The 22,760-nt window shown below is 46.3% G+C and overlaps 1 protein-coding gene across 4 annotated transcripts in view; it reads left to right on the top strand.

Moving 5' to 3' along the window:
* The first annotated feature begins 1,218 nt into the window (after window positions 1–1,218).
* Window positions 1,219–22,760, top strand: part of NCF2 (neutrophil cytosolic factor 2) — a 36,947-nt gene continuing 15,405 nt past the window's right edge. Inside the window, exons 1-6 of one of the 4 annotated variants that reach the window (XM_063710263.1) lie at window positions 1,219–1,329; window positions 3,424–3,627; window positions 6,800–6,882; window positions 16,083–16,191; window positions 19,168–19,302; window positions 20,497–20,604. In XM_063710263.1, the coding sequence (XP_063566333.1) occupies window positions 3,454–3,627; window positions 6,800–6,882; window positions 16,083–16,191; window positions 19,168–19,302; window positions 20,497–20,604 (609 nt within the window). In that variant the 5' untranslated portion in view covers window positions 1,219–1,329; window positions 3,424–3,453. Of the gene's footprint in view, window positions 1,330–2,867; window positions 3,161–3,242; window positions 3,262–3,423; window positions 3,628–6,799; window positions 6,883–16,082; window positions 16,192–19,167; window positions 19,303–20,496; window positions 20,605–22,760 lie in introns of those variants that run through there. The other 3 variants (XM_055367295.2, XM_004028028.5, XM_055367284.2) reach the window with 3 other exon arrangements.

Consider the following 22,760-nt stretch of genomic DNA (forward strand, 5'->3'; position numbering starts at 1 on the left):
CCAAGTAATGATTAAATAGACTGCCCCTGCATTGAGGGACAGAAACAATGTCACAGATGACATACAATTACAAACTGTAACAAATACATGATCAGAGAGAACCGTGCACATAGCAAGGTCATGGATCTAGAAAGGCCACTCACTGAGGAAGTGAAAGATGAGTAGGAACTAGCCAGGCAGGCTTGGGGGAAGAGTGTTACACGGGCAGAGGAAGAGGCTGGCTCATATGAAACCATGAAAGGAGGCCTGTGTAGCTGGAGTTCTTGGGAGAGGAGGAGGGGAAATGACCTGGAATGAGCACAGGGCAGCAGGCAGGGGGCTTCCTGCAGCATGGGAAGGAGTTCGGGTTATATCCTGAGAGCAGTGCAAAGCCATGGAATGTTTAAAAACAGGGGCCATGAAGTGATCTGACTTGTGTTTTTAAAAGCTGAATCTGGATGGAGAGGCAAAGAAATGTTAAAAGACTATCATGTTCACCTGGGAGTTGATAGTGGCTTGGCCTGAGTGGTGACAGGAGAAGGGGAGCGAAAGTGGATGAAATGGAGCATGAATGGCTTTGCTAGTGCCCTGGGGGATACAAACATGGGTTAGCCCAGGACTTCCTTCCGAGGCACACTATTTGAGGTGCTAAGACTATTTGAGGTGCTAAGACTTGCATGCACATACATTGGTGAAGAGTGATTAAGGGCCACGTGGGAGGTGCGGAGAAGGAGATGCAGGAGTTCAGAAGGCGAGGTCATGGGTTTGAGCGCTTTCAGGCAGGACTGATTTCAGGGCAGTGTGTTAAGGAGAGTGCTATTTTAGCAGGCCTTCGAAGGCTATGCAAGGTGGGTTTGAAGGTGCAGACATGGGAGAGGGCAGCCTAGAAAGAGGAACTAGCACGAGTCGCACAGATGCAGGAATGAAGGCATAGCGGGAGAAGAGTAAGCAGCAGAGTTTGTATGGGATTGTGAAGGAAAGTTCTGGGGATAAGGCTAGAAAAGTCTTGGCAGTCAGATTAAGGAGAGTTCTGAGTGTCAGGGTGGGATAATAGGAGGGCAAAAACATTTTTTAAAAATGAAGTCTAATTTAGCTACAAATCCATTTGGTTTTCTCAGGAATAATCAATGTGCTATTCAAGTCCTAATTATTTATTCACTAGATGGAATAGCAATACCTCTTTCTGCCATCACTGCTACCTGCAGGTCATTTACCAATGATTTCTAATTTCTTTTAGAATGCATCCCTTCATCATGTATTGAGTATCTGTGCTAGAGATCCTAGAATGAAAAGGCATGGTCCCAACTTCCAAGGAGCCCATGAATTGAGCAGATAAAGAGATAAATTGCAGTAAGTATGATGCAAGTTTTTGGGTAAAGGTGGTACAAAGGAGAAGAAAATTCTCCTACTACCCGGAGTTGGGGGCTAGATTTAGCACAGTTGGCGACATTTAAACTGGGCTTTGAAAGATGAGTAGGAGTTTGCCAGGCAAAGAAGTGAGCTGGGAAGGCCTTGTAAACACAGGAAAACAATCTGGACAAAGACACACATGTCTTCTTAATTCTCACACCTTCAATCCTACAAGCACTGTGGAGTATACATTTTTAAGTTTTATTTTCAGGCTTTTAGGGGAAGCTTGGTGATAATGAGTGAGTTCTTTCAGTTGCTACAAAACAAGAGTTTGCATCTAAGTATTTGACCTCCATAAACATGCATTTTACCTAAAAAGAAGCCTGGATTTTAGCAAGCCAAATTGGCTATACCCTTTACCCCCAGTTATTCCTCTAGGAGGTTTTACTGATTTTTACTTTTCTGGAAAAGCAAGGAAAGAACTCTTAAATCTGTTTTTTCAGAGACTAGTAAATCCATTAGTCATCAATGCAGGACTTTCATCTCTTCAATTTTTCACTGGAAGATGGGAGAAGTCATAATTCACTGTCATATGTGGCTCCCAATTTTGACATTTGCAGGAAATTGGTCCCCTCTGAACTTCATGAATGTTCATAAAAGTTATTTCGGCTGGGCACGGTGGCTCACTCCTGTAATCCCACCACTTTGAGGGGAGGCTGAGGAGGCCGAATCACCTGAGGTCAGGAGTTCGAGACCATCAGCCTGGCCAACATGGTGAAACCCCATCTCTACTAAAAATACAAAAATTAGCAGGGTGTGGTGGCAGGCTTCTGTAATCCCAGCTACTCAGGAGGCTGAGGCAGGAGAATTGCTTGAACCCAGGAGGCAGAGGTTGCAATGAGCTGAGATCGTGTCACTGCATTCCAGCCTGGGCGACAAGAGTGAAACTCCGTCTCAAAAAAAAAAAAAAAGGTTATTTCAGGCCCAGATCAGATGGATCTCCAAAGATTTTCCTGTCTCAAAAATTTGTTAATGATAATTTCAGCTCAAGATAAACACTAACTATTAATACAGCCTACGGGATTACAAAAAAGTGAGCAAGGAATTCATTCAAGACTGGAAAGAATTATCCTCTCATCCGACACTCCCATTTAACAAGGGTGTGGAAATCAAGGCCCAGTGACACAGGATTTTTTCTCCATCACTTTGTAAGCCAGGAACCTTTGACTGGTGACACCCTGCCCAGGCCTCAGTGGGCCACACTACCTGCTGCAGGAGATGGCCTGCCCACTCGGCCTGGGTGGGGAGTTTTATTGAGTGATGAAAACAGCTTTCAGTGGAGAAGGGGATGCAGGGGTGGTTCCCCTACCCAAAGGCAGGAAAGTCCCCCCAGTGCGGGTGAGTCTGGGGCTTTTATGGGCTCAGAATAGGGGAGGGGCAGGACATAGGTAGTACTGGAAAAGGCAACATTCAAATGGTTAAAAGGCATTAGTCAGAAATAATTAATTGGGAAAGAGCAGACAAACAGGAACAGAAGTTCTCACTCTAGGTCACGTGTTTCATTTGGGACCAGTAGCCTAGTCTTTCAGCCTTCAGGCTGTTTTTGGCTTGAAGGTGGGGTTTCACCAGGGACCTGCCCCTATCTGCCTAGGCATTTGTCTGCCTCCTGTCATTATCACCAGGGAGGTGCCTCTACCTGCCAAGGTTGCCCTGGCTCTGGAAGCAGAGATTTGGCCAGAAGCTGCCACAGAACAGGGGTGGGAGAGAGAAGAGGAGCTGGGTGACAGAGCAGAAGCATTTTGGGGAACTGATCCTTCAGGCAGCAGCTGATGTACTTCCTCTCTCCTCCACACTCCACCCCTACTCGCCCTCTCTCTCTCTGCTTCTTTTCTTTTCTCTCTCATGGTAGGGTTATGAGTCAGTTGCCAAAAGGTGGGGACATTTCCTGATGCATTTGCAACACTGAGAAGTTATCTTAAGGGAGGCTGGGCCCCATTCTACTCATCTGGCCCAGAAAGTGAACACCTTGGGGGCCACTAAGGCAGCCCTGCTAGGGGAGACGCTCCAACCTGTCTTCTCTCTGTCTCCTGGCAGCTCTCTTGGCCTGCTGGTTTCTACCTAATCATGTCCCTGGTGGAGGCCATCAGTCTCTGGAATGAAGGGGTGCTGGCAGCGGACAAGAAGGACTGGAAGGGAGCCCTGGATGCCTTCAGTGCCGTCCAGGACCCCCACTCCCGGATTTGCTTCAACATTGGCTGCATGTACACTATCCTGAAGAACATGACTGAAGCAGAGAAGGTGAGTGGAGGTGCCTCTTTCCGGGCCTCCTCTGTGCATTTGTTATTATGATTCTCAACCCCATTGCATTTCGGAAACCTAACCTCTGGGGAGATTGAAAAGAACAAAGTTACCCAAGCTCCACCCCTAGACAGCCTGATTTAACTGGTCTGGGAGGGGCCCCAGGCAGCCAGTTTTAAAAGCTCTCCAGGTGGAGAGCAGGTGAGGGGCAGCCAGGGTTGCCTCTTTCTCCATCTTCTAAATTAAAATCATTCTACAAGTGTCTTTAACACCTTTGTGAAGGCTGTCCTAGTCGTACTTTCTTCTACACAGAACTCCTTCTGGGCACAGAATCTCTATCTATCCCAGCGCTTTACACCGGATTATTGATTCTAAGGCACCTCTTTTGGCTTTCCAAGACTTTCATGTGTGTCGACTTTGCCTGCTCAAGAGATTTAAGGGAGGCACTTACAAAAAATAGCTTTTATCCCAAGTGACAATTCTGATCAATTATAAAGGAGACTCTTTTAAAGATGCTGAGGCTGGCAAGAGGAAATTGTACTGTGATTGACTAGTGATGTCTGCTGGGGGCATGGTGTGGGATGTCTCGCATCTTTTTCGTTATGTTTTCTCACTCAAATACCATAGTATGGAGTTAAGCATTCTCAATAATTATTTTTTTGATTGGTTGTGGTAAGGTGGAAAGGGTATGGAGTTTGGAAGGAGAAGATCTAGGATCGAATCCTAGCCTCTGTCTCTCTCTGGACTTTTAGTCTTAAGCAAACTATGTAGCCTATGTAGACATCTGGCTTTCAGCTTCCTGAGTTTCTAAATATCATGAAAATTAAGTGAGATGCCAAACTATTAATGTCCTGTGGAACTTCACACCACTGTATAAGAGTTAGTTATTATTTTTACCGTTTACTGCCAGTCTTTGCAAAGTGTGGCAGTGGCTGACTCCCCAGGTCCCTTAAAGAACCAGTCCCTTCCACACTCCAACAGCAGGTAAACAAGCCTCAGCCACACCCTCCTGACAGGAAGACAGAGAAGTGACTGCAACGTTCTCACATAGCTTGACAAGTCAATCTCAGGCTCTAAGGCAGAGCATGGCAGGACCCCCCACCTCTGGCTAGACGGAGGACATGGCCCCACCTCCTCTCAGGGGCCTGCTGAGGGGCTGAGTGAACAGCACCACACAATTCTGAGGGTTGATGGACACAAAGTGCACATTGTCCAGGAGAAGAGATTGGCAGCTAGTCTGGGCACAGCTATGCCAGCAGGGACTGTAGCCTTCTGCCTTGGCCTGGATATGGGATCCTTGGCAAGGTTGTGTGGGCCACCACTCACCTCTCAGCTCCCAGGCCTTCATGCCCACATGTCTCTGTTTCTCCTGGCATTCCTCTGCTTCTAGCCTTCTCATTCCTTCTGCCTTTCTTTGTTTTCCTGCTTGAGCCCTTCCTACTAGCATTTATATGCATTCTTATTCATTATCACTTTAATTGTATACTATTCATGTATAAGTTTGTATAGTAAACAAATATAACAATTTATATAATATTTTAATTATTTTCATTTGCAATAAATTTTATTATTTATTTAAACTGAATGTTCAGTACATTCATAGGAATACAAGAAATGCAACAAGGGTTAAAATTTCATTATTACATTAGATATCATTTTTTCTTTCTTTTTTTTTTTTTTTTTTTTGAGACGGAGTCTCACTCTGTCACCCAGGCTGGAGTGCAGTGGTGCGATCTCGGCTCACTGCAACCTCTGCCTCCTGGGTTCAAGTGATTCTCCTGCCTCAGCCTCCCAAGTAGCTGGGATTACAGGCATGCACCACCAAGCCCGTCTAATGATGTTTCATTTTTCAAAGAAGCTTCTCCTATTTCCCTATCTTTTTTATCTTCCACAGAGCAATAAATAGTAATTACTACTCTCCTGGACAAGGTGCTCTGTGGTGTTGGATAGGAATTGTATCTTTACGTTTCACATCATTATCACCTCCAAAAACTCTACCTTCACTTCATAGCACAGTCTTGCTGCATTGTTTCACAGTAAAATTGTACTCTACTCAAACTAGGAGAACTCAAAGAAATTAGAGCAAACAGCAGTTAAATTCATATGAATGAAAGACAGAAGACCAAAGATTTTAAAGTACTGATTTAGTAACATAGTGTCTACTGGCTCAAAGCTTCTATCTAATCATATTATTAAAACAGCGATAATAGAAATGAAAGCTACACTAATGAAAAAGGAACTTGGGAATGAGGTCGTTAAATATAACTAACTATATTTTAAATATAGATATTATGTAATTTTTATTAGTATCAGGTAAATGTCTAAATTATCTATTCTGAATTCTAGTCTCAGAGAAGGTCAGAGACAGTTACAAAGAAGGTGCTTCATATTGTCAAGTCCATTTTTAAAATGATGAGCTCCTTTGGAAAAATGCTTTAGTGTTTCTTTTCATCTAAGATTTCTGTTGGTGATAATCCATTAGTGTCTGCACCCTTATAGTCCACTTTGTCTTTATTTGTATCATTGGATTTTTATTTTTATTTTTATTTTTTTTGAGACAGGGTGCCTTACTTTGTTGCCCAGGCTGGAGTGCAGTGGTGCTGTCACAGCTCACAGCAGTCTCCACCTCCTGGGCTTGAGCGATTGACCCACCTCAGTCCCCCAAGTAGCTGGGACCACAAGCATGTGCCACCACATCTGACTAATTTTTACATTTTTTGTAGAAATGGAGTCTCACTATTTTGCCCAGGTTGGTCTTGAACTCCTGGGCTCAAGTGATCCACCTGCCTTGGCCTCCCAAAGTGCTGGGATTACAGGTGTGAGCAACCGCACCTGGGAATTATTGGATTCTTGTTTAGCTTTTCTAGGCCATATATGACTAACAAAAGCAGAAGTCAGATGGTATATGTGTGGCTCCAGGAATGTTTTGTAGATCCACAGCAGAACTGGAATGACAATACAAGGAATGCACACCATTGTCCCAGACTTCAGCTCCTAAATGTGAGAGCGAAGTGGGGTGCACCGTGAGAGCACAGGGTGGGCCTCGAGGTGCCGACGAGGGCAGACAGGAGAGCTGGGCACCATAGGGAGCTAGGGCTCTGTGAGCCGTGGCTCATCTCACACCTCCTCACTGCCTTGCATCATGGCCACGTCTGGACCCTTCTCTCCTCAGGCCTTTACCAGAAGCATTAACCGAGACAAGCACTTGGCAGTGGCTTACTTCCAACGAGGGATGCTCTACTACCAGACAGAGAAGTAAGTGGTTCAATGTTGCACCAACTGGAGGATTTCAAAGAGAAACCCAAGGGGTCTCAGTGTTGCGGGCTTGGTGTTTGAGCAGCACCTTCCCAACCTCTGTTGGGAAATGTGACTGGCCCTTCTGGGGACAGTTATGCAATAAATCAGCAGGTGAGGCAGAAGCTCTCACTGGGGAGGCAAGGCAGGTCTGCCACCAGATTATAAATCAGCTGTGTCATAGGCACAATGAGCCTAGGTAACTACCATGGGCCTGATACTCAGCTGGTGTGGCACCCCACCAGTGTCCCTGATGGGGTCACCCATGTAGGTCTCCTATGAGGTACTGAGCTGTCACAGAATGGGGATGATCATGAAACTGCATCAAAACCTGGCTTCATCCCAGCAAAATGCATTTCCAAAACCTGGTTTAATCCATTTGAGGAAATATACTTCAGCTGCAAAAATGATAATACAAATTAGCATTATATGTATAAGAATAAATTACTACAGATAAGTAAGTAGCATATATACTTATACAGAAAAAGTTTGCAGTAGATGTTAATTTTTTTCTTTTTCCAAGACAGAGTTTCACTCTTGTTGCCCAGGCTGGAGTGCAAGGGCACGATCTCAGCTCACCGCAACCTCCGCCTCCCAGGCTCAAGCGATTCTCCTGCCTCAGCCTCCCGAGTAGCTGGGACTACAGGCATGCACCACCACACCCAGCTAATTTTGTATTTTTAGTAGAGATGGGGTTTCTCCATGTTGGTCAGGCTGGTCTTGAACTCCCGACCTCAGGTGATCTGCCCACCTCAGCCCCCCAAAGTGCTGGGATTACAGGCATGTGCCACCACACCCAGCCAGATGTTAAATTTAAAAACAGATTTCAAAACAGTTCATATAGCATAGTCCCATTTCTGTATCACAGAATAAAGTCTGGAAGGCCATAGATCAAAATGTTATCAATAATTCTCTCTGGATGGTGGGATTATAGGAAAATCCATTTTCTTCTATCACCCTGTCTGCATTTTTAGGTTTGTTTACAGTCAACATGGAATAATTAGTACAAAGATTAATAAATTCAAAATGAAAGTTAATCTCAATTCCTCCTCCCTCTCATCCTGCACAAATACCTCATAACAAATAACAAAGGAAAAAAATTCTAAGTGATAATTTCAAATGTTTTGGGGCATGGGAAACTGACCCTTTGTAGAAACTGTTCCACCAGTGTGCATCAGTTCTAGGGAAGAGGAATTTGGCTCAGGCTAATGAAGAATTTTTTTTTTTTTTTTTTTTTTTGAGACGGAGTTTCGCCCTGTCACCCAGGCTGGAGTGCAGTGGCGTGATCTCAGCTCACTGCAACCTCTGCCTTCCAGGTTCAAACAATTCTCTTGCCTCAGCCTCCCAAGTAGCTGGGATTACAGGTGCCCGCCACTACGTCCAGCTAATTTTTGTATTTTCAGTAGAGACAGGGTTTCACCATGTTGGCCACGCTGGTCTCGAACTCCTGACCTTGTGATCCACCCGCCTCAGCCTCCCAAAGTACTGGGATTACAGGCATGAGTCACTGAGCCCAGCCTAATAAAGAACTTTCTGACAGTGAAAATGGTCTGTGCATGGTGTGGGTGGGGTGAGGGTGAGGCCGGGCATGGACGGAGCAGCAGGGAGGTTGTAGACGATGTCCAGACATCAGAGAGAGGGCTGGGCTCTGATCCTGTGCCACCCTGAAAGGCTTTTATCCTATGGTTTGGTCAGAAACAGAGCCTGTAAAACCCAGATATGCAGCTGTTGCTAAGGGCAACCACAAGATGCTCAAAGGACTTTAAAGATGTAGATGCAGTTAGTTACCTGAAGAAGTGAAAGTAGAAGTGAAGTCTTTCTAAAAGAAAAACCACAGACACAATGGTAATCTGGGGAGAAAGAGAGCCTGGGATTGGGAGAAGATATCCAGGCATTTAGCTCTCTCTTCCCCCCATATTTAGTGTGACATATTTATTGTGACTTTATAAATTTTTTTTAATTTTAATTATTTATTTTAATGTTTGTGGGTACGCAGTAGGTGTATATATTTATGGGACACATGAGCTATTTTGGTACAGCAGGTGTTTATCTTGACCGACATCTTGCCTCTAACTGCCTGTCCCCGCTCTTAACATCCTTCTCTTTCTCACTCCCCCTTACCCCATCTCCAGACTATAGAATATTCAGGGAGGCCTAACAACAAATCCTTCAGCCGATCTTAAATCTCAAAACGCAAACTCTGAGGTCACTCCTTAGTGACCTCTAATAGTCTATAAAGAAGAGATAAAACTGGCAAAAGAGTGGAGGCTCCCAGAAAGAATTTCCTCCAAAAAATGCCCGTGAGTCCCAGGATCTGGAAGGCTACGGTTTTGAGTGATTAGAAAGATCTTGGAAACTTCTAAAAGTAAGACCCAGGATTCAATTAATCTGTGATTGGTAATATTAATATTTACACCTGAGAGAAAAATCTACCAAGTTTTACCTGTAATTCAACAGTGAGGAAATTATACAAATGAGGCACTAACCTCAACCTCAAGCCGGCCCTCTTGCGCAATTCCCTAGGTGTTGGTATTCCCTTTGAAGTTCTGTTCTTGACCCTTTTCCCTTTTACAACTGCAGCAGTGGTTGTTAAATGGCAAAATGTGTTTCCAGAAATACACTTTCAAGCACACACATTCATTTATGTACAATTCAGGGGCTATAGATATGAAGTCCGTATGTGAACCTTGAGGATCCATTCCTGGGCAAGGCCACCCTCTCCCATATGGCTTGCCTCCATTTCTCACAGAATCTGTACCTGAGATCCATCCAGGGAATGTCTCTTTCCCTAAACCTCATCAGGTTGACCTCTTAAATATTTCTTAAATCCACCTGTTTCTCTCCATCCCCACTAGCACTGCCTTGGTTGAGACCCTCATTTTTCATCAGGACTACTGCAGTCACTTCCAAACTGATTTCCCAGCCACTGCTCTTGTCCCCTCCATTCATATTCCAGAGTGATCTTGTAAAATAAAAAAAAATTAAAAGCAATCTCTGTGAGAACTTCCAGTGGCTTCCATGACTGCAAGATAAAAGCCAAATTCCCTTGCCTGTTCCTATGTGGTCCAGCTGCTGCCACCCACTCATGCATCCTCCGTGCCTTTGCCCCAGCCATGCCCAACCACTAAGACAGCGCCTGCTCCCTCTTTTGAGCCTCCTTTTGTAATATGTCTGGCCCGTGACAGATATTTGCTTCCTGTATATATTTGTCTTCTCCACCACTCTACGAATTTCGTAAGAAATCTTTACTTACTCATGCTTGTATTTCAGTATCTAGCATAGTAGTTACTCAATAAATGAGTGTTGGATTAAATAAAAGTGAGCAAAATATAGTCTCCATTTCAAGGAACTTATAAATTAAAAAGGGGAAACAAGTCAAGAACACCAGTAACTGTAATGCAAGGCAGAAGTGGGTAACCTCTGTAAGAGGTAGTTTTAAGTAAGCGGGATGGGGGCTAGAGAAATTACTTCTTAATGTGTGGGATAGAAATTCCCTCAGATTGGCTGGGCACGGTGGCTCACACCTGTAATCCCAGCACTTTAGGAGGCCAAGGTAGGCGGATCACCTGAGGTCGAGTTTGAAACCAGCCTGGCCAACATGGTGAAACCTTGTCTCTACTAAAAATACAAAAAATTAGCAGCACATGGTGGTGGGTGCCTGTAATCCCAGCTACTTGGGACGCTGAGGCAGAAGAATAGCTTGGACCTGGGAGGCAGATGTTGCAGTGAACCGAGATAACACCACTGCACTCCAACCTGGGCAACAGAGCAAGATTCTATCTGAATTAAAAAAAAAGGGATTCCCTCAGATTACAAAAGGGAATTGTTTAAGGCTGATAATGTTATGGATGGAGGTTTTTTTCCCCTCTATTTCCCTCTATTTTCCCCACTTTCATATGTTTTTGTGTTGCTCTTCCGTCATTATAAAGTTCCAACAGAACAAAGTTAGAGCACATTTCTGAAAAGGCAAGCAGAGTCTCAGGGATAACAGCCAAGCTGTCTTGCCTCTCTAGCCCCAGCGTTGTCATCTGAAAGGCACAGGGGCTCGAAGCTGTCTTTCAGATCCTGTGCCTTATGAATCTTAGGGCATGACAATAAGGGTGAGACCCATTCCATGGAACTGGCTTAAAGAGGCTCCATAGCAAAGCCTTCTTCCTGCTGACTTGGAAACAGGAAAGGGAGTGGGCCCAAACCTCTGTCACAGCAGCCACTGCAGCATCCCAAAGATGTCTGAAGTTTTGACTTCTTTCAGCTTGCTGAGATTCCATTGTCCTGGGTGCAGGTGTATGAGCTGTGGACTCTGGACGCATGGGGCACTGGCAGCATGGGAACAAGCAGGTTACTAAGAAACCTCCCAGGAGTATTACAGAAATGGGGATTATAAACTCTCTCAAGCCTGGAGCTTGTGAAAAGCTATGGCAAATTTGCTGCTTCAGCTGGTGGATCCCCTGCCTGGGAGGGGAGGGGCTTTGGGTCCAGTGCAGCCAAGGCGCCCCAAGGGGTGTCACTGAAGTGTGGGTGTGAAGAAAGCACCCACGCCCAGCCCAGAAGAGCCCTGCAGGAAGCTGCCAGCACCTTGGCTACCTCCTGGGGGATGCTTCCAAATGGCCACGAAGAGAACCGCTGAAGAAGGGCTAGAGGGAGGCGGGGGCTGCCGCAGCACGGCCCACTGGCACACAGCGCTGAATGCTATTTTGGGATTCTCATACTGAGATTATTGCGACCCTGTGTAGTGGGAAAAGAGCTGTGTGTCAAAGCGGAACCCCCTTCAGGGCTGCAGCTCTGGGTAAACAAGTGGAGAGGCCGAAAAGAGGCCTGCAGCAGGGAGCGAGGGGGCTGGGAAGCAGGCCGATGCTTTCAGAGACATGTTTAAAAACGACACTTAGTTGGCGAGGCGAGGTGGCTCACGCATGTAATCCCAGCACTTTGGGAGGCCGAGGCGAGCGGATCACGAGGTCAGGAGATCGAGACCATCCTGGCTAACACGGTGAAACCCTGGCTCTACTAAAAAACACAAAAAATTAGCCGGGCGCGTTGGCGGACGCCTGTAGTCCCAGCTACTCGGGAGGCTGAGGCAGGAGAATGGCGTGAACCCGGGAGGCAGAGCTTGCAGTGAGCCGAGATCGCGCCACTGCACTCCAGCCTGGGCAACAGAGCGAGACTGTCTCAAAAAAAAAAAAAAAAAAAAAAGACACTTAGCAAGGATGCCCCTTCCCCGTTTTAAAAATTAATTAATTAGGCCCTGTGCAGTGGCTCACAGTTGCAGTCTTTGTACTTTGGGAGGCTGATGTGGGAGGATTGCTTGAACCCAGGAGTTCGAGACCAGCCTGAGCAACATAGTGAGTCCCCCGTCTCTATAACAAAATTAATAAATAAAATAAGTAATCTTTTTTTTTAGAGAAGGGGTCTCACTATATTGTCCAGGCTGGCCTCAAACTCCTGGGCTCAAGTGATCCTCCTGCCCCAGCCTCTGGCAGAGTAGCTGGAACTGCAGGCTCAAGCCTCAGCCCCTGGCCCCACCCTGTTTTTTTGGTTGTTGGACTTTCTTTCTTTTCTTTTTTCTTTCTTTCTTTTTTTTTTTGATTCAGGATTTCATTCTGTCGTCCAGGCTGGAGTGGAGTGGTGCAATCACGTCTCACTGCAGTCTTGACTTCCTGGGCTCAGGTGATTCTCCAACCTCAGCTTCCCAGGTAGCTGGGACTACAGGCACGTACCACTATGCCTGGCTAATTTTTTGTACTTTTAGTAGAGGTGAGGTTTCTCCATATTGCCTAGGCGGGTCCACCCTGTCTTTAAAACAAAGCAAACCCTCTGAATAATTTGTCAGTTCTTTCTCTGTCTCTCCTACCAGGCCCAAATCTGTAGACACCTTTTTTTTTTTTTTTTTTTTTTTTGAGTTGGAGTCTCGCTCTGTCAACCAGGCTGGAGTGCAGTGGCATGATTTTGGCTCATTTCAACCTCCACCTCCTGGGTTCAAGTGATTCTCCTGCCTCAGCCTCCTGAGTAGCTGGGACTATAGGCACGCACCACCACGCCCGGCTAATTTTTAAATATTTTTAGTAGAGACGGGGTTTCACCATGTTGGCCAGGCTTGTCTTGAACCCCTGACCTCAAGTGATCCGCCTGCCTTGGCCTCCCAAAATGCTGGGATTACCGGCATGAGCCACTGCACCGGGCCTCTGTAGACATCTTGATGGGCTAGGGAATTATTAGGAGGATTTTGCTGGGCTCATGCAATGCCAGATAGACCCAGGTGGTGTCACTTCCCAGCTGAAATCCATCTGCTTAGCCAGCTCAGCAGGGAGGAAGGCACGTTGGTAGGTTAATGCTGACGGCAGTTAAAGTGTGTGCCCTCTGAGACCTTCAGCGAGCTCCCAAACAGGCAATAGAACACAGTGGAAATTGCAGCTGCCAGGAAACAGGAAACCTCTGCTTCTGCCTGTCCTCTTCGCGATGGAAGAGGCTCAGTGGCTCAGTGAATTGAAGCTAGTTACCCCACCTCTGGCTTAGAAAGAGGAACCTGATTTCTGGCGTACTTCTGGGTACCTTCTTCCTCTTTCCAGGAACCCAGAAAGATGCGTGGAAAAGACATGAAAGGCCCCATTGCTACTTAAAGAATGGCCTGCATGCATTTAGTAGGTTTTACAACCATCTTTATTAACAGGGATAGTAGAGAAAGCCATCCTCCTACTTCAAACCCAAGCTCTCTTCTTTTATTTCCTGCATAGCCACTGCTACCACTGTGTGACTTACCTCAACCCTAATGGTGATGGCTTCTCCCCCAGCCACACTGGCACCCGTTCCTTATGACTCTCTTGGCCAACTAGCCCTTGTGCTCAGCTCTAAACTTCCATGAGATCAGAGTTCCAGCTTCTATGCCATGTATTTTTAAAATATCCTGATAATAGCTTATATGGCATGGAGCTTTAAGTAAACATGTAATAAGTGGCTGATGTATGGATTAATTGGTAGAGTGTTAGAGCTAAAGAAAATAAAACAACAAAAACAATAGTAAAAAATTACAGTGTGTGCCAGGCACTGTCTGAATTACCCAAATGCTTCATCTCCTTTAGTTCTCACAATGAACCTGTGAGGTATATGCTGTTATTATTCTTTTTTTTTTTTTTTTTTTTGAGACAGAGTCTCACTCTGTCACCCAGGCTGGAGTGCAGTGGCGTGATCTCTGCTCACTGCAAGCTCTGCCTCCTGGGTTCATGCCATTCTCCTGCCTCAGCCTCCTGAGTAGCTGCGACTACAGGCGCCCACCACCATGCCCAGCTAATTTTTATTTTTTTATTTTTTTATTTTTAGTAGAGATGGAGTTTCACCATTTTAGCCAGGATGGTCTCGATTTCCTGACCTCGTCATCCACCCGCCTTGGTCTCCCAAAGTGCTGGGATTTCAGGCGTGAGCCACTGCGCCCGGCCTTATTATTCTCTTATTCTAAAGATGGGGAAACAGACTTAGGGAAGCTAGGTAACTTGCTGTTTCTTACCAGATAGTAAGTGACAGAGCCAAGACTCAAACCAGGTGGTTTTGACTCCAGAAGTGGGATCCATATGCTGGCAAGCTCCCTATATGATACATTCTTTGCATATAATATGTCCCTGTATCCAATATGCTGCCATAATATTGGCGTGGAACTTCAGGCCAGGGAAGTGACTTGCTAGGGTCCCCCAGTTAGTGGCAGAGCTGTTGGATCTGGACTCTGGCTCCTGGCCCCTTTACTACATCACACTGCCTCTTGAGGATTCCTGCCAGCCTGTGTCCACATTCCAGGCTTATCTCCAAGAGAAGCCAGGTTGGTAGCTCTGGGTCAGATGGTGGCCTAGGGACTTACAGACTTACAGTCCAGTTGCCCAGGTGTGAGCCACAACCAGGCAGCCAAATTTGTTCCTGCCAGGTCAGGGGACTGAGTGGAGTGAGGCTGGCGTAGCTTATGCCTGCTGCTCCCACCCCCTATAGCCCAGCAATGGCTCCCTCCCACCAGGGCCTCTGTGGAGCCCATGGTCAAGGCCTGGCCCAGCATCCTCAGAAGTGTGTGTCCAAGTCCCACCTACATGCCTGTGGGCCCTATTGATGTGGTCAGCTCCCATTCTCTGCTACAAGTCCCAGGACAGCAGCCCTGATACACCTCCAGCCAGTCAGCTCCACGCCAATCCAGCAGCACAAGGCAGTGGGAGCAGCATTAGAAAAACTATCTGGGGCTGGGCATGGTGGCTCATGCCTGTAATTCCAGAACTTTTGGGAGGCTAAGGCGGGCAGATCAGTCGAGGTCAGGAGTTTGAGACCAGCCTGGCCAACATGGTGAAACCTGGTCTCTACTTAAAATATAAAAAATTAGCCGGGCGTGGTGGCACTCGCCTGTAGTCCCAGCTCAGTCCCACTCAGGTGGCTGAGGCAGGAGAATCACTTGAACCTGGGAGGTGGAGCTTGCAGCGAGCTGAAATCCCACCACTGCACTCCAGCCTGGGCAATACAGTGAGACCCTGTCTCAAAAAAAAAAAGAAAAAAAAAAGGAGGAAATACTATATAGCATAAGTGGTTGTTTTTTTTTCTTTTCCAAAGTGTAGGGAGGAGGCAGAAGTGGGGGCGGTGAGGAAACAAGACCACAAAACCAAGCTCTAAGTTGAACTCAAAAGAAGCCATGAGCGAAGGCAGTGGGCAGGAGGGTGATGGTGGCAGCTATAAGAAGGGGCCCCTCCGAGCTGTGCCAGGCTGGCCTGGCCTGATGGTGGGAGCCAGGAGTGAGCAGTATTCCAAATCAGCTCTGAACACTCTGCAGGGACACAGGCAGGGGGCAGGTGCTGGCTCTGCTTGGAGCTCTCAAGAGAGAATGAGAGCTGCATCGGAAAGCAACAAGTCAGGTTGTCAGAAAGGTGACAGTTGTATGCAGTCAATAGAGAAGAAACTCCCTGTGACTGTCCAAGATGAGGCACTCAGGGTTGCTTTGAGGCACAGCCCTGGGGGGAACACCATTCCCAAGGAGTTCTATAGAATACTTGGACTCAGGGTTGCTGAAAACTAGAACAGGTCAAAAGGAACTGAAAGGCTTCTTGTCCCAGTGAAATAGATGGGGAAGGGAGAAGCAGTCTCACATTTTATGCTGCATTTATTTCTCCATGCACTAGACTGCTGTATTTTCTCCCTCTGTCCTGCAGATACGATTTGGCTATCAAAGACCTTAAAGAAGCCTTGATTCAGCTTCGAGGGAACCAGCTGATAGACTATAAGATCCTGGGGCTCCAGTTCAAGCTGTTTGCCTGTGAGGTAAGGAGAACAGGGCCTGGCCTGGGCAGGAGGGGATCATGGCTGGATGGATGGCTGACAGTTCAGATGCACAGTGATCTGTTGACACCTCCAGGAGCTTGGAAAAGCCATTTTGCCTCCTCTGCCTTGAGACTCAGATTTTCCTTGAAGAAAAGACTGAGATGGATTATTTCAGGCTCATCAAGGCATTGTCATCAGTTACCTGGGGGCATACATTTTATTAATGTGAAGCGCAAAGGACCATGCAAAAATGAGCCTCCTTGGCTCTCTGAAGGGAGGCTGGACACGAGTGTGTTGGCTTGTGGAAATATTCATGATAATTAGTATGTTTTGATTGGCACTTCAGATTGACAAGCTATTTGTTCAGCATTTTGCTAGCAAATCCAAAATCATGAGTTCATTGTCCATGCAGGACCTGCCAGAACCTTGCTCAGTTTCCAAGTTTATAGACCACACTCTTTACTATCCATGGTTCTTACCCCATGTACTTGATTGATACCTAAAGAGAGACTGAGGATAATTTGGCATAAATCTGTCTCCTCTTGCTCAAAGAACAGCTCAAGGCACATATTTAGGTAAAGGTTTCTGCAAAACAACTTCTTTTCTCTATTATCAAAAGGGAGAGACATGACTGGCTTTGACTTTGCAGGTTCATTTACTTTTTCCAGTTGGCCCTTCCCACCCCTCCCACTTCCAAATATATACTAGCAGTTTTGAAAACCAAAATTCCTGTAAATGTCAAAGACCTTTCTTTAGAAAAATCACTGACAAAAGTCCCCTTGCTTTAGTTTCTCAGGCACAAGAAGTCAAGTGTTCCCAGGGTCGCTCAGGGCTAATAATAGAGTCTGTAGCCTCCCTCGGCCCCTGGGGACATATGGCCCCATCCCAACCCTGCAGCAGGCTAGCAACTAACTTCACGTCTCACAGTCTGAGAAGATGGGGCTTTGCAGTTGGAATTGGCTGCCATTCGACCAGCTTCTCGAGTAAGGTTTCTCAGCTGTAGCTCTGTTAATATGTTGGACCAGACAATCTTGTATTGTGGCAGAGGCAAGAGAGGGGTTGTGGTGCACCTGTGCATCGTGGGAACTTTGACAGCGTCTCTAGCTTTTAGATGCTACTAGCACTGCCACCACCACTCCCCACGCAATGTGACAACCTAAAATCCCTCCAGACATTGCTAATAAGCCAATGACAGCCACTTATACAGATTAGAAAGTTGGGGGACAAGTGGCTCTAGAAAAAGGATTATGTCACAGCAGCATCAAAATACAGTTCCATGGGAGGAATGTTTCCCCTGGAGTCGGGGTTAAAATGGCCCTGGGAGGACAGAAAATACTGGCTGAGTGGCCCTCTCTGCAAGTAAAGCTGAACTTTTCAGGGTCTAAGGCCCTCTTTGTCACATGGGACCTTCCAGTCATTTCCCTACTTCTAATCCTTCTCTTCCTGATGTGGTATGACCCTGGCTTCTGAGAATCACATCATTATTTTTGAAGAGTGTCAAGGTTTTTCTCATCACCAGTTCATAAAAACTGATTGTAGAGAAATATCTTAAGAGAAGGTGGCTGAGAACCAAATAGGAAATTTTAAATGATCTGAGTTCTTTCTTTCTGCACACAAGGTCAGGAGTGGGCTGGAGAAGCCAACGAATTCAGAAGGCAGTAGCTCATTGAATCTCAGAAATAGGACTGAAAGGAGTCCAGATTTCCACTTCCGGGGTTGATCCTGGCCCCCACCATTCAGCACCAGCCACTAATGCCACAGAAACATCAATCCTTCCACCTGTCTGAGTTTGGCAAGTTCACGTCATTGTTGGCAGGAGGCCTCAGTTCTTCGCTACATGAACTTCTCTCTAGGGCTGCCTAAGTCTTGTCATGACATGGCAGCTGGTGTCTCTGAGAGCAAGTGACCCAAGAGCAAGACAGTGTCAATGTCTTTTATAATCTAGCCTCAAATGCCACACCCCCTAATTTCCATAATATCCTATTTAAAAAATTTATTTCAGTCAGGCCATTTTTTAGATCTTGGTAATGCATCCAAACGATTATTTGATTCTGTGTGTAAATTGTGAAGCACAATAATAAAATAAACACTCAAGAACCACAGCCCAACTCAAGACCTGGAAAAGTATGACACTGTTGCATTTACCATTCCCTCCCCACCTGAGGTGAAGGTGCCCCTGGCTTCTGTGCTAACCTCTGTCTTCTGGGTTCAAGCAATTCTCCTGCTTCAGCCTCCAAGTAGCTGAGATTACAGGTGCCTGCCACCATGCCCAGCTAATTTTTGTATTTTTAGTAGAGACAGGGTTTCTCCATGTTGGCCAGGCTGATCTCAAACTCCTGACCTCAAGTGATTCACCCGCCTTGGCCTCCCAAAGTGCTGGGATTACAGGCGTGAGCCACTGCGCCTGGCCTGTGTTGCTACATTAGTCTTGTTACTCACATGGTCTGGGCCAGGTTCTGCTGGTGCTGGTACAGGAGGTTGCATCTTGATCCATCTTCCGGCTCTGTACCTGTCCAGTGTTTCAGCCTAGGTGCAGTGGCAGGAGGTAGACTGGAAGACCACACACCTGTATTTTATTCCCAACCGTGTGTCTGCCTCTAGAAGGGGCCTTGAGCAAGTCACTCTTTTACTAAAGCAACTCATACTAAAACAACACAACAATTCTTCTTCTTTTTTTTAACCTGGTTTGAACACACTGTATACAATAATTCTTGTCCCTTCCTGACCTATTTCGTTGTTGGAAGAGTACAAATGATGTTACATTTACGCATTCCATGGTGTTCTCTTAACACCATGTTTGTGTTTGACATAACTCAATAGCAAGACTAATTGCACTATATTTTAGATATTCCCAGGAGAGCTGAGAAAGGGAGAAAGGCTACCAGGCAACATTCTCAGAGTATACGTGTGAGCCCTTCCCTGGCACCTTGATTTGGAGTAGTCTCAAGTTTTATGTTGCGGTCTGTACTTTTCTAGGTGTTATATAACATTGCTTTCATGTATGCCAAGAAGGAGGAATGGAAAAAAGCTGAAGAACAGTTAGCATTGGCCACGAGCATGAAGTCTGAGCCCAGACATTCCAAAATCGACAAGGCGATGGAGTGTGTCTGGGTAAGCGTATTGGTGATGCAGGTGTTGAGAGGATGTCACTGGATTCTCATTTGTCTCAGAGGACATGCCATTGAGAAGCCATAAAAGTGGTGCTTTTACTTTCTGTGAGTCTGGGTAACACTGATCTTAGGGTATAGTTCCACTTAAGATCTTGAATCTGTGCTGAGAAGCTGAGGCCTAGAGTATGGGATGGCAGAGCCCCGGCATCACACCACCCTCGGAGTGGGGCTCCTTGGCAATGCAGGAGAACAGGATATTGGATGCTGGAGCAGTGCTGCACAGACTCTAAGCACTGAGAGGGCAGAGTCCATGTCTGCTTGATCACCACTGAGTCCTCACAGCCTGGCACAGTGCTAGGCACATAACAGCTCTCAGCAAAAATGTTTTGTTTTGTTTTGAGATGGAGTCTCGCTCTGTTGCCCAGCCTGGAGTGCAGTGGCGTGATCTCAGCTCACTGCAGCCTCTGCCTCCTGGGTTCAAGCAATTCTGCTGCCTCAGCCGCCCAAGTAGCTGGGATTACAGGTGCATGCCACCATGCCTGGCTAATTTTTGTATTTTTAATAGAGATGGGGTTTTGCCATGTTGGCCAGGCAGGTCTCGAACTGCTGACCTCAGGTGATCTGCCCTCCTTGGCCTCCCAAAGTGCAGGGATTACAGGCATGAGCCACCGCACCTGCCTAAAATATGTTTTGATTTTGTGAATGAGTGATAAAAACTATTTATCGTTCAAGCATATTTGTGAATAAGGCTAGCTTTAAATCTGATTTTTAAAACACAGAGAAGAGGACTCAAGTCAGTCTTTATATGTCTATCCTCATCAGCAAACACCCATCCAAGGGAGCACTGTCATGAGCCTTGCTTGATCCCGGGCCAGCCTTGTCGTGGTGGTGCCCTCTACACCATGAGAGAACCCCACGGACAGCACACAGAGTGGGAGAGGAGCAGTTCCTCTGGGAAAAGAGGGTGCTGAATAGCAACAAATAGCAGCAATGTTCACGTGGCCTCGCAGCAGAAGGTGGTATTGAAACCAAGGGTTCCTACCTTAACACCCTAGAGGAATGACAACGCTCATTTGGAAAAGGGCTTCTCTGTGGTTATCTCAATGAATTCTTGCATCTATTCACTGAGGGAGGCAGGACAAGCATCGTCACCCCCATTTTCACATAAGGAAATGCTACGTTTTGTGTGTTACAGAAGCAGAAGCTATATGAGCCAGTGGTGATCCCTGTGGGCAGGCTGTTTCGACCAAATGAGAGACAAGTGGCTCAGCTGGCCAAGAAGGATTACCTAGGCAAGGCGACGGTAGGTGGGATTGCTCAGCTTCCCCTGAGTCTCCTGTGGCCCGGGCCATGTGGAGCAAGGTGGGAGGGACTCTTGAGAAGAGGGTAGCCTCCTTGTGGCTCTGTCCCTGGGATGGCAATGAGAGACTTGTTTATAGGACAGAGGTTTGGCTGAAAGATAGGCAACCATGTCTAGTTGATTTTCTCCAAGCTGCTCCCATTTCTCCCTTCCAGCTTGACCCTGGGTAAGAGCCACAGGGTTACTCACAGGATGCTGAGTCTTAGGGACTGAGCCAATGGAGGGAAAACACAGCCATGAGGAGCTCACTAAATGTGAAGAGAGGGCCAGGCAGGGTAGCTCATGCCTGTAATCCCAGTGCTTTGGAAGGCTGAAGTGGGAGGATCACTTGAGGCCAGGAGTTTGAGACCAGCCTAGCCAGTGGAGAGGCTGAGGTGAGAGGATCACTTGAGCCCAGGAGTTCAAGGTTACAGTGAGCTATGATTGCACCACTGTACTCTAGCCTGGGCAGCAGATTGAGACTCTGTTTCTAAAAAATAAAAATAAATATGAAGAGAACATGTTAGGGAAAGAGATCAGCATGGGATCCTCTTGGATTAATGCTCCTTGTAGTTCACGTTTTAGTGGGCTGAGGAGTCTTTCCCCACTTCCACAGCCCTATGTTTAGACTATGTCTTATATTGGACTTCTTCTAAATCCAGGTCTTGGCTGTGCATGGTGACTCATGCCTGTAATCCCAGCACTTTGGGAGGCTGAGGCAGGTGGATCACAAGGTCAGGAGTTCAAGACCAGGCTGGCCAACATGGTGAAACCCCATCTCTACTAAAAATACAAAATTAGCCGGGTGCTGCGGTGCATGCCTGTAATCCCAGCTACCTGGGAGGCTGAGGCAGGAGAATCGCTTGAATCCAGGTGGTGGAGGTTGCAGTGAGCTGAGATCATGCCATTGCACTCCAGCCTGGGCAACAAGAATGAAACTCCATCTCAAAATAGTAATAATAAATCCAAGTCTTAAATTATTTCAGACATGGTCTGAAGTGAGTCAGCAGTGCCCTTCCAAAACCACATTTGACTTGACACATTCATAGGGCTAAAGTTGCCCAGTGGTCGGGTAGCTGGGTCTAGCATAGCAGCAGAGGTCAAGAAAGCCTGGGTGAGTGGAAGCCCTCCAAATATCTATCAACTGATGAATGAGTAATCAAAATGTGATATATCCATGCAACAGAATACTACGCAGCCATAAAAAGGAATGGAGTATGATTCATGATACAACATGGACGGACCTTGAAAACATTATGCTATGTGAAGGAAGCCAGACACGAAAGGCCACATGTTGTACAATTCCGTTTATAGGAAATATCTGGTGCAGCCTCTAAGCACTGAGAGAGCAGAGTCCTCACAGCCTGGCACAGTGCTAGACACATAACAGCTCTCAGCAAAAATATTTTGATTATATGAATGAATGATGAAAATTATCTATAGTTTAAGCATATTTGTGAATAAAGCTAGCTTTAAATCTGATTTTTAAAACTCAGAGAAGAGGGCTCAAGTCAGTCACAGAAAGCAAACTGGTTGTTGCCAGTTTAGGGGAAAGGGGAGTGTGGACACACTGCTTAATGGGTACAGCATTTTCTTCTGAGGTGATGAAAATATTTTGGAATTAGAGAGAGGCAGTAGTTGCACAGCATTGTGAATGTGATAAATGCCACTGAATCATTCACTTTAAAATGATTAATTTGGGCTGGGCGTGGTGGCTCATGCCTATAATCCCAGCACTTTGGGAGGCTGAGATGGGTAGATCACCTGAGGTCAGAAGTTTGAGACCAGCCTGGCCAACATGGCGAAAACCTGTCTCTACTGAAAATACAAAAATTAGCCGGGCATGGTGGCGGGTGCCTGTAATATCAGCTACTCGGGAGGCTGAGGCAGGAGAATCACTTGAACCTGGAAGGCAGAGGTTGCAGTGAGCTGAGATCACGCCACTGCACTCCAGTCTGGGTAACACAGCATGACTCTGTCTCAAAAAAAAAAAAAAAAAAGATAATTTGATGTTATATAAATTGCACCTCAATAAAAACATTTTTTTTTTAAGAGAGAAGAAAGCAAGCCTGTGTTAGCAGGGGTGGGGTGAATGCTCGTTTCTTCAGTTGCTGAAATCC

The sequence above is a fragment of the Gorilla gorilla genome, chromosome 1, assembly GCF_029281585.2.
Source record: "Gorilla gorilla gorilla isolate KB3781 chromosome 1, NHGRI_mGorGor1-v2.1_pri, whole genome shotgun sequence".
NCBI lineage: Eukaryota > Metazoa > Chordata > Mammalia > Primates > Hominidae > Gorilla > Gorilla gorilla.